Consider the following 11,930-nt stretch of genomic DNA (forward strand, 5'->3'; position numbering starts at 1 on the left):
TGTGTAAATGGTGGTATATACCTTGTTTATTGTGTAAATGGTGATATATACCTTGTTTATTGTGTAAATGGTGATATATACCTTGTTTATTGTGTAAATGGTGGTATATATCTTGTTTATTGTGTAAATGGTGGTATATATCTTGTTTATTGTGTAAATGGTGGTATATATCTTGTTTATTGTGTAAATGGTGGTATATACCTTGTTTATTGTGTAAATGGTGATATATATCTTGTTTATTGTGTAAATGGTGGTATATACCTTGTTTATTGTGTAAATGGTGGTATATACCTTGTTTATTGTGTAAATGGTGGTATATACCTTGTTTATTGTGTAAATGGTGGTATATACCTTGTTTATTGTGTAAATGGTGGTATATATCTTGTTTATTGTGTAAATGGTGGTATATAATGTTTATTGTGTAAATGGTGGTATATACCTTGTTTATTGTGTAAATGGTGATATATACCTTGTTTATTGTGTAAATGGTGATATATATCTTGTTTATTGTGTAAATGGTGTATATACCTTGTTTATTGTGTAAATGGTATATATATATTGTGTAAATGGTGTATATATCTTGTTTATTGTGTAAATGGTGGTATATACCTTGTTTATTGTGTAAATGGTGATATATACCTTGTTTATTGTGTAAATGGTGATATATACCTTGTGTATTGTGTAAATGGTGATATATACCTTGTTTATTGTGTAAATGGTGATATATACCTTGTTTATTGTGTAAATGGTGATATATATCTTGTTTATTGTGTAAATGGTGTTATATACCTTGTTTATTGTGTAAATGGTGGTATATATCTTGTTTATTGTGTAAATGGCGGGTTATACCTTGTTTATTGTGTAAATGGCGGTGGCAGGTGCGATCCATTCTCTAGCATGAATCCCAGCCTCGATCCAAATCACTGGCTTAGCCCGTCCTTCATCGTTTTTGCCAAGCTGGAAATTAATTTTCGTTAATCAGGATTTAAATCTAAGTGTGCACAATCAGTTATTTAAAAAAAATTAAAATTCAAAGTCGAATTATAAATCGGAATTAGTTAGCACATTATGTCAACCGGAAATGAACTGTAAAGTGGTGTTTTTGGCAAGGATTCAGTTTTGGAATTATCAATATTGGTTTTGAGATCGATAAAATTGAACACTGCTTTCAATTTATTCTGCACCAAAAGGATTTTTTCTGAACTTAATAAACTGTTAAAATTGTTTCTCACAATAACAATATTTAGAGAAAAGTCACTCAATTTAAATGTTCACTTATACAATACCCAACAAGCAGTTAATTCGAATGTTTTGAAAAAAAATAGGTTTCATTAAGACATCATTTACCTTTATGATTTTCATGTCTCTACCCTCGTGTGACGTACCCAAGGACTCCACTTTAGCGAGTGTGGGGTATTGTAACGCCATGCTGGTAAGCCAGCTGTCAATCTGAGCAAAAAAAAAAATAAATTCAGCATATTATTGCTAGGACGTTTATATTGGCAATGTAGTTCAATGTATTTATTCCCAGATCATGACAAGGAGCACACGGCCCGTGTAACTTGTTGATTTGAATGTTGTACAAGTAACAAATAAATAAAATGTACATTAAAATCAACAGAACATGTCTGTAACATTATGGGTTCAGATATATTGACATGAATAAAGCACTGTGTCTTTTGTTAGGTTATAATGTTATCTACCTCGGAATGTCTTGCGAATTTTCCCACGATATCCTGGTTTATGGCATGACTTAATGAAGTTATAATGGCGCCTGCTGAGTCAATGACGTAATCAGGATTCTGCATGGATGACTGTTCCTGGTCGATTACACTGAAAACAGTAAAATCTCTACATTTCTTTCAAAACATACAAAAAAATATACGATTTTATCATTGACAAAATGGATAAATCCAGGTCTTGTCATCATTGGACAAGCCAAAATTATTCCCGCAATTCAACGAACCAAACACAATCAAATAAATCTAGTGATATCAAATCATTACTTTATGGGGTTTTTTTTTTGAAAAGAAACTTATCGACACGAATGCCGAAACAAAATATTTAAAATTGTTTGATCAATACCTTTGTAAATCATAGACTAAAATGATTGGCTGTAGGCCGACACGTGACAGCTTCTTTGTGACGTAATTGTACATTTTTATAGGCACGTGAATTTCTACATCAGTGTTTAAATGCGGTCTCTTCCAAAAGTCAATCTAGAAAAAGAAAATTTGGTTATTTAGAAACTTTTAAGTAAAAAAAAAATTGAAAATAACTTGCGTAGAGTGAGGGTATTCTACTCTATCTTTTAAAAATCTTTTAAAATATTTCTAAATTTATGGTGGTAAATAGAAATGATTTGTTATAAAAAGAAAAAAATAAGTGACCAGATTGAAGTAGGGTTGGCTTAAAACTGAATATAACAAAGTAAAAGAAAATTACATAAAATAAAGAATTCTACTGACAGAACGGTCAAGAAATTTTAAGCACAAGGATGGAAATTGACACTGATAGTGAAAGATTATTATAATCTGAATATAAAGAGGAAAATCAGGATCATACCTTGAGAATCGGATTGTCCTGGAGTCTTTCTAAAGCTCGCACCTGGACATTTGTTGTGGGGTGAACACGAACCAATTTATCTCTGTAATTCATACAATATGAAATAAAAACTCACTACGTTATAATTTACATGGTCATTAGTTGTGGGGTGAACACGAACCAATTTATCTCTGTAATTCATACAATATGATATAAAATAAATAAATATCACCTGGTCATTCGTTGTGGGGTGAACACGGATCAACTTATCTCTGAAATTCATACAATATGACTTAACAACTCATTACGTTATAATCTCACCTGGTCATTAGTTGTGGGGTGAACACGAATCAACTTATCTCTGAAATTCATACAATATGACATAAAAACTCACTACGTTATAATATCACCTGGTCATTCGTTGTGGGGTGAACACGAACCAATTTATCTCTGTAATTCATACAATATGAAATAAAAACTCACTACGTTATAATTTACCTGGTCATTCGTTGTGTGGTAACCACGGATCAATTTATCTCTGAAATTCATACAATATGACATAATAACTCACTACGATATAATATCTCCTGGTCATTAATTGTGGGGTGAACACGGATCAACTTATCTCTGAAATTTATACAATATGACATAACAACTCACTACTTTATAATATCACCTGGTCATTAGTTGTGGGGTGAACACGGATCAACCTTACGCGGGTTATGTATTTTTTCTGCAACAGCTGCTTCCGTTCATTCCAGTAACAACAAACAAAGAAAGCATTTTATTGTTTAAATAATTGCACGTGGTCATTAGTTGTGGGGTGAACACGGATTAACTTATTTCTGTAGTTCATATAATATAACATAACAACTCACTACTTGATAATTTCACAGTTCATTCCCCAACCTTAACCCCTTACCCTCACACGCATTCTATTAAGAAGAAATACACATTCCGAAAGGAAAATGAATGTTTTAAGATTGGAAACTAGTCCGCCATTACAAAAAAAGACTCCAGTGGTGGTAAAGAGAACGATGAACTAAAAAAGTAAAAAGATTGACAACTTTATTCAACATGCAGCCACTGAAGGTTGACAACTTAATTCAGCATGCAGCCACTGAGGTTGACAACTTAATTCAGCATGCAGCCACCGAAGGTTGATAACTTAATACAACATGCACCGATTGCCATTGAAGGTTGACAACTTTTAAATTCAACATGCAGCCACCGAAGGTTGACAACTTAATACTTGATATCGCGATTACTTACATGTGTAACTTAGCGGAACTCTTTCGCGATGGAGGTAGGAAACGTCTGTTGGATGGGGGCAAATGTGCTATTGAATGCAACGCAAGATCGATCATTGTAGAATTCATTAGGACATATAAGCAAAAAATGCTGGTAGAATACCTTGCTAAACAATCGCTGAACCAGTCTAATTAATTTTTGAGAGGAGTTAATCTTAAAATGTTACATTTCTAACGATAGTTTTAACTAAGCGGGCCCTTCTCATTAAATTTTCATTGAAAATCGTCACATTTTAAAGCTGAAAAAATATTCTCAACTCTCCTTATTTAACATTCTACTATTTGAAGTTTAATTCTTGGCAATACATTGTACTTTCGGCATAAATTATTCAAATCATTCGATTGTCACTACTGTAAACAATGCCATGTGCCCCAGTAATCTCGCGAGATTTAGAAATTTCTCGACTCTCCCCACAAAAGAGCGGAAGTAAGTTAGATAACTGCGAGGTACTCGCGATATTACGTATTCAACATGTAGCCACTGAAGATGCTTCTTTCTCTGTCTAACGACACTTTATGAAGTGCAATGTTTCAAATCATTTATTTCGTTTATAATTTGATGTTTTGAATTAAAAAAAAATATAAGAAAACATATCAAATTGAATTAATTTTTTTCTGTATGAATTAGGACAGCCTACTTCTTAAAAATTGATATTTTATTTTCTATGTTTCCTTTTCAATAACAAAAACATATTTAAATATATTAAAAAAATCAACCCTAACTTTACCCGTGTAGTGCTGAAAATTCTCCTCAATTTCTACCCCATATACTTAATTGTATATATACCCCATTTTTACGCACAGATAGTAACTCTTTTGAATAATTTTTTACAATTTACAAATAGTAGCTATTTTGAATACTTTTTTTGCACTTAAAGATGGTAGCTATTTTGAATACTCTTTTTGCACTTACAGATAGTAGCTATTTTGCACAGATGGTAGCTATTTTGAATACTTTTCTGCACTTACAGATAGTAGCTATTTTGAATACTTTTTTTGCACTTACAGATAGTAGCTATTTGGAATACTTTTTTGCACTTACAGATAGTAGCTATTTTGAATACTTTTTTGCACTTGCAGATAGTAGCTATTTTGCACAGATAGTAGCTATTTTGAATACTTTTTTGCACTTACAGATAGTAGCTATTTTGAATAATCTTTTTGTACTTACAGATAGTAGCTATTTTGAATACTCTTTTTGCACTTACAGATAGTAGCTATTTTTAATTCTCTTTTTGCACGTACAAATAATAGTTATTTTAAATACTTTTTTGCACTTACAGATAGCAACTCTTTTGAACACTCTTTCTGCACTCACAAATATTAGATATTACTATTTATTTATTTCATATTCAGTATTTACTTACAGATGATATGTCTTTCTGGGATTCTGGATCGGAACTGATCCTACAGACAGTATCACGAAGATCACAAACGTCCAAATTTCTCCCTCCATTTTGTACAGTGATGGTTAAGATATTTGTACGTCTGGTTTTATCCCTGTCTTAATGATCTGAGGTTCCCATATAATGATGGAATGCAGTTTTTACGTTTTCTCTTGAATATAGCGGAGATACACGTAGGTAATTATGTAACATTGAGTGTTTGACACTTAGAAACTTTCATTTAATGTTCAGAGTAAATATTACATTAGATAAGAATAAAAGATGGCATAGATATCGATGATATTGCATTGCATTTATTGAAATGGTATTAATGGAAAAATGTATGGAGAAAAGGAACAAAACTGGGAGATATCATCCGCGTATGCAGGTGATGAAGTACAATGTATATTGCTGTATATAAGTAAATGAAGTTGAAAACTTTATATCAACAGTTATTTATGCGTTATTTACAGTTAAATGCACTTGTAAACTTTAATACATAAATATATATATTCAATATAGGGTGGCTTTTTTTTTTTTGAAGACTACTAATTTTGGTGAGATGAAATGTTGCTTATTAACTCCATTTTGAGATTAATAAATTTTCTTCCATTTAGACTTTCGTCACGTAATCTGACAGTTACTGGATCTTTGATGATGTACATAAAGTATTAAAGTGACTAACAAATTTCAAAAGTGCGCTCTATCATTGGAACATTTTAATTCACTTATGTTTACTTTTTCTTGATGTCAATAATTGTCTCAAACCCAATAAGTTTACGTTTATTCCCATGTAATTAAAAAAAATGAAGTATTTGACACCAATCACGACAGGGACACAATATCACACCCCTGATGTTTTGGAGGTCAATGTTTACTCTGCTTCTATTTCGTAATGTTTAATTGACTTTTAATCTTGAATACTGTTCGTTATCTCAAGGTATTTCATTCAACGTGATAGTTAAATATTTAAAGGACATATTGTCAATAGACATTTATTACTTCTATTTATATGGGGACTCGATTAAAATCAATGAGTTTAAAATAAAATTAACCACAGAGTACTCCTCCTAAGCATCTACTCTCATGATCATCCTGATATAAGATAATATCTTATTACCGTTCGCTTCACTGGGTATAACATTAGACGTTTGCAAAACGATTTCTCAATGATAACTGCACAGTAATTTAAAGTTATTTCATTAATAAATAATTTTTTTTAAGTACTTTACAAAAAAAAAAAAATAAATAAATAAAAAATAAAATCATTTCCAGATTGATAAATTCTTAATAAATATGAGTAAGGTTTTCATGTTTAACATTCTAGGTAAGATTAAACTGCAAGAAAATGAAGTGAAATGTACCTTTCACACGTAAGATCAACACTTATTCCATTTTTTTTAAGTTAAGCTATATGAGATTTTTTTTTCTAAGAAAAATTATAGCTATAAACCGTATCAGGAATGGCATACTTTAAAGGTGGTAACAGTAATGTTTTTTTAGAGTGCAAAATCTGGAACTATGTTTTATTTTGCCAAAGAAAACAACGCTTGGCAGTCTCTGGTGAAAGACAAACAGTTTACAATATGAATAAAAGAAATAATTTTGCAGTTGGTAAATAATCATCATTGATTAGATTTGTGATTAAATTCTGTATTTTTTTAGGATCAGGTCATCGTATGTATCGTATTTTAATTCTCATTCACGTGTCCATACATATTGTCAGTAAGCTGTATTACAGTAGAAAGTTTTGTCGAATTATCATAGGTGTCCCATCCTGTCCTTTTGAGTCGTCATATAAATTTGTATCACGTTCATCCTGTTTTACTGCTGTCTTTATACTACTATCATAGAGATTGTCCGTTATCGTGTTATCATGTAATAATGACTGGTCCCTGATTGTGAGGTCATAGATTCCACTACTCTGTCCCTTTGCGTGGTTATAGAGATCAGTGTTATGAGTTGTTTTCTTTATTGTCTCAAAACGTCGTATTAATCTGGTTCTACGTCTCATTTCTTTTAATAATCCCAACAAAAACATTCTGTGAAAGATCGACTGATGATTTTATCTGATGTTCTGTTTCTATCCTTTGACTTGTGAATCAAATGAAGAAAACTACGTCTTTATTTATCAAATGACTTAATAGTAGTAATACTATTAGACGATTTATGAGGAATACAACATGTACCTTTTTTGTGTGACGTCACATAAACATATCCCTTGCATATATTAATTAGGTCATTGACCCCCTTTTCAAGCAGATTTAAAGTCGTATGTTTATCATATAGCTTGGTGGAAAGATAGCATTTAACGTCTTTTTTAAAATATATCAAGTTCATACAGATAGGTCAGACTGTCTATCTGTTTATATCAAGCTAAGATTATCGTTATCGTGTGTGTCACGTAATGGAAATTACCGTTATTTATTGACAATACGTCATATAAATTTATATTGAGTTGAAGTTTTACAGCATTTTTTTTATTTTAGATATCATAGAGATTGTCCGTTATCTGTGTTATCATGTAAGAATGACTGGTCCCAATTGTGACTTTCATAGATTAATTTGTATATCAAGTTCATCTGTTGTTATTCCATATCCATCTGTCTGTAAATATTCTCAATCAGACGCTCAATCAATTTCAGAGTACTGTTGTCTACAATCAGAAAACAACATAAATATTCTCAATCAGACACTCAATCAATTTCAGAGTACTGTTGTCTACAATCAGAATGTGTTTTAAAAGAATAAATTTGGAAATGTCCAATGGCAATTTAAGCAATTTTCCATTTTTATTAAAAGTTTTCACTTTCACCTCACGGCATCTAATTCATTTATATAATCTGTACTACATACATGCATATTTTCCTTGATATTATAGGAAATAATACACAAAGATGCAATATCATTTTCCTACATTTTTTTTTATCACAGACAGATCATATTATACTGTACGCGGAAAAGATATTAGATGTCAGGCGCGGAGCCAGGTAATTTTTTTACAGGTATGAGGGGGTCCAACACAGTGAAAAAAAAATCCACCCCAGAAAGTTGTTGACAAGCTTTAAAAAATCAACTCGTTTAAACCTGAAAATTCAATTTTGTGTGTAAGGTTGTGTGTGTAGTGGGGGGGGGGGGGTTAGCCAAATCTTTATATCTATGATTTTTTTTATACCACTAACGTAACAGGTTATCCAAGGATCTCCGTGCCTTTGACTTGTGAATGAAATGAAGAAAACTACGCCTTTATCTATCAAATGACTTAATAGTAGAAATTAGACGATTTATGAGGAATACAACATGTACCTTTTTGTGTGACGTCGCACTAAACATTTCCCTTATATATAAAAAATATATGACCCTTTTTCAAGTCAGAAAATTTAAAGTCACCACGTTTATCATATAGCTTGGTGGTAAGATTACAACTAACGTCTTTTTTAAGTAAAATATCTAAGTATTATACAGATGTGTCAGACTGTGGTACCTTTTATCTCAAGCTCAACAGGATATATCATATCGTATTGTATCGACGTAGTAATGGAAATTACCGTTATTAACTGACAATACGTCAATATCAATATCTTAATATTGAGTTGAAGGCCACACAATTTTTTTTAATTATAAGACTCCATATGAGTATAGAAAATAAGCCTGCTTTTAACGGAAGACAATTGGTATCAATTGGAATTCTAATAGATTGCTGTAAGATGGACTTTGAGATTGAATACTGTTCGTTATCTCCATATCCATCTGTCTAAAATAAATTACATAGATATTCTCAATCAGACACTCAATCAATTTAAGAGTACTTTTGTTTACAATTAGAATGTGTTTAAAAAAATAAATTTGGAAATGTCCAATGGCAATTTAAGTAATTTTCCATTTTTTTTTTTTTAAATTTCACTTTCACTTCACGGCATCTGATTCATTTAAATAATCTGTACTAACTACATGCATATTTTCCTTGATATTATAGGAAATAATACACAAAGACGCAATATCATTTTTCCTACATTTTTTTTTATCACAGTCAAACAGTATATATATTCAGTTGTACGCGGAAAAGATATTAGATGTCAGGCTTGTGTTCAAACCAGGTAATTTTTTTACAGGTAGGAGGGGGTCCAACCCAGTGAAAAAAAATCCACCCCAGAAATTTGTTGACAAGCTATAAAAAATCAACTCGTTTACACGTGAAAATTCAATTTTGTGTGTAAGGTTGTGTGTGTACCTGGGGGGGGATTCATTGACTTCCAAATCTTTATATCTATGATTTTTTTTATACCACTAACGTAACAGGTTATCCAAGGATGGTCCGTGCTTTTTAAAGGGAACCAAGTTCAAGACCCCCTACCCCCTCTCCCCTGATCTGCGCATGAATATGTAAAAGAATAAATTCCCTTCTTCTGTTTTTTAAATTATCATGATTCTTTTAAAGAGGAAACCTTCTATGTCTTCTTCCCGGTTATATATGTATTTTCCTTGGTGTGTTTGAGTCAATATAAAAAAATATATGCACCCTTTTGCGTCTGTGTCAATTTGAAGGGAAACATGTTTGGGGAAAATCAAGCAGTATCATAGGGTTGTAGAAAACGAAAACCCTGTCTCAGAACAGATAAATTTATAATTTTATTGCTTAAAGTAATAAAAACAAATAATATTTTGTAACAAGATACCAGTGACTCCATGCTGTCAATGGATTTCGTCAATTGTGTTTAGCTTACAACAACTTAAAAATAACATGTTCCAATTCCTTAATCAGACCAGAGAAATGTAATTAAAATATGTCTTTCCACAATTGTTTCAGCAGTATGTTTTTTTTTTCATTTCTCTCTGCAACCTTTTTTCACGCTGATTCACAGAAGGCCCATCTTAATAGGAGTTATGTGTCTTTTCTCAGTCAGAATAGAAATAAAATAAATTTTAATGTAAAGTTTGTAAATATTCAGGCTCTTTATTTGTTTTTTCCTTGGGAGGAAGGGCATTACATATTTTTAAGATGATTATTCCTTATGCAAATTTTTAAAGACCTCGTTTTCTAACTGCAACATTGTATTGCTTAGTTTCCTTGCTGAAGGTAAGGAACAGTTTTGAGTTGATAGTTTTCATAAAAAAATAAACTTAATGCGAACATTATCATTTTTATACCCACTATTTAATAATGTAATTTTTTTTTCTTTAAAACACCTTCTTTTTTATTTTTTATCTAGAAAATATTTATAATTGAAAAGCCTTTGCAACATGCATTAACGTCTAGCTGCAGAAAATTTAGAGTTATGAATTTATATTTTAGTTAACAGGTGAAAACTTAATGTGACGCCGGGTGATACAAGACAAATCACCACACCCTTTACATCGTTGCACGTTACACAACGTTGGGGTATATTTCTCTTCATTTCAGCATTGCACTATCCCTTTTATTTCTTAATGTTAGATATTTTATTTCTTCATCTTGTATATTTTATCCGCCACCCAAACCCTTTAAAGGCTTCTTTTGAGACTCCCCCCCCCCCCCAAAAAAAAATAAATAAATAAAATTATAAAGGGTAATATGGGGGAAATAATATGCAATTTAGTGTAAGAGTATTTCTCAAATAAGAAAAGGAAAGCTTGTCGATTAATCGATGCAGGAAAGATGATGGGTGAATAGGGCAGGCAGAATGCCTATAGTGCGACAGATAAGATGTGAAAATTTTAATCTCAATTGAATCCAAATTTTACTTGATATTTCATCTAATATTAATGTATACTTTATGTAAAATTTCTACAATTTACAAATACCCACAAAGACAAAATATTCGCCTATGAAAATGCTTACACACACTAAAAAGGACAAAAACGATCATTTTCATGTACTTCAAAGAAATTTTTCAATATGAGTGGGTCTTCCCTCCAATTATTTTGAAAAATGATCCTAAATGTGTGCTATAAAATACACATTTTGTGGTATTCAAAAACATGGAGCGAAGACCCACTATACGTTAAAAGTACAATTTTATTACACAACATTAGCATCTTTCCGAGAAATACTTCAAGTCCATTAAATCGCGGGTCATATAACGAACATGATTTAAATACCTAAAATCACCATGAGCGGTGTAGCATAATTGTTAATGCTTTAGTCTCAAAGCAGTATGCTATTGATACGTCGGATTTTTATTGCTTAGGCCATCCTTAAAAAAATGTTTGTTTGGAATTGCCGCCTGAAGGGTTTCAGACACAGGAGGAAGGGAGGGAAATTATTATTTTTTTTTAATTGAAGATAAATTTAAATTTTTTTATAAAAATCTCAGTAAACAGTAAATACGTATACATTTTCTTACTTTTAAAAAAGTATCTACCATCAACAATAAAACCTAATTTTACATAGGTCTGACATGTGATAAATGTAATGGGCAAAAAAATTGATTAAAATAAAAAAAAAAATCTTCCTACTTTTGGTCAATAAATTTTTTTCAGGAGGGGGCATTTCAATGAGGCGGGAGGAAATTCCACACAAACTATAATTTCATTTTGGCCTTAGGGTTCGAATCCCACGAATACCATTTAATAATTTTATGAAAGAATTTTTTTTACGATATTTTTTTCTCTCTCTGAAAAGTTTTTTTCTCATAATTTCAAAACTTTCAATTATTAAAAGTTAATTTAAATAATCAATTCACCTATTTAATATGATTTCTTAATATCTGAC

General features: G+C 31.2%; 1 protein-coding gene across 3 annotated transcripts in view; it reads right to left on the minus strand.

Annotated features, from left to right (window-relative positions):
* The window catches only part of LOC134241866 (carboxypeptidase B-like), a 43,903-nt gene that overhangs the window by 17,349 nt on the left and 14,624 nt on the right, over positions 1 to 11,930 (minus strand). Inside the window, exons 1-7 of one of the 3 annotated variants that reach the window (XM_062723887.1) lie at positions 5,222 to 5,547; positions 2,955 to 2,994; positions 2,566 to 2,607; positions 2,086 to 2,219; positions 1,704 to 1,833; positions 1,348 to 1,449; positions 850 to 957 (exon numbers count right to left, since the gene is read on the minus strand). In XM_062723887.1, the coding sequence (XP_062579871.1) occupies positions 850 to 957; positions 1,348 to 1,449; positions 1,704 to 1,833; positions 2,086 to 2,219; positions 2,566 to 2,607; positions 2,955 to 2,994; positions 5,222 to 5,310 (645 nt within the window). In that variant the 5' untranslated portion in view covers positions 5,311 to 5,547. Of the gene's footprint in view, positions 1 to 849; positions 958 to 1,347; positions 1,450 to 1,703; positions 1,834 to 2,085; positions 2,220 to 2,565; positions 2,648 to 2,954; positions 2,995 to 5,221; positions 5,548 to 11,930 lie in introns of those variants that run through there. The other 2 variants (XM_062723886.1, XM_062723888.1) reach the window with 2 other exon arrangements.

This window comes from Saccostrea cucullata, unplaced genomic scaffold, assembly GCF_032062105.1.
Source record: "Saccostrea cucullata isolate Sc308-1 unplaced genomic scaffold, CSIRO_AGI_Scuc_v1 ctg2693, whole genome shotgun sequence".
NCBI classification, from domain to species: Eukaryota; Metazoa; Mollusca; class Bivalvia; order Ostreida; family Ostreidae; genus Saccostrea; species Saccostrea cuccullata.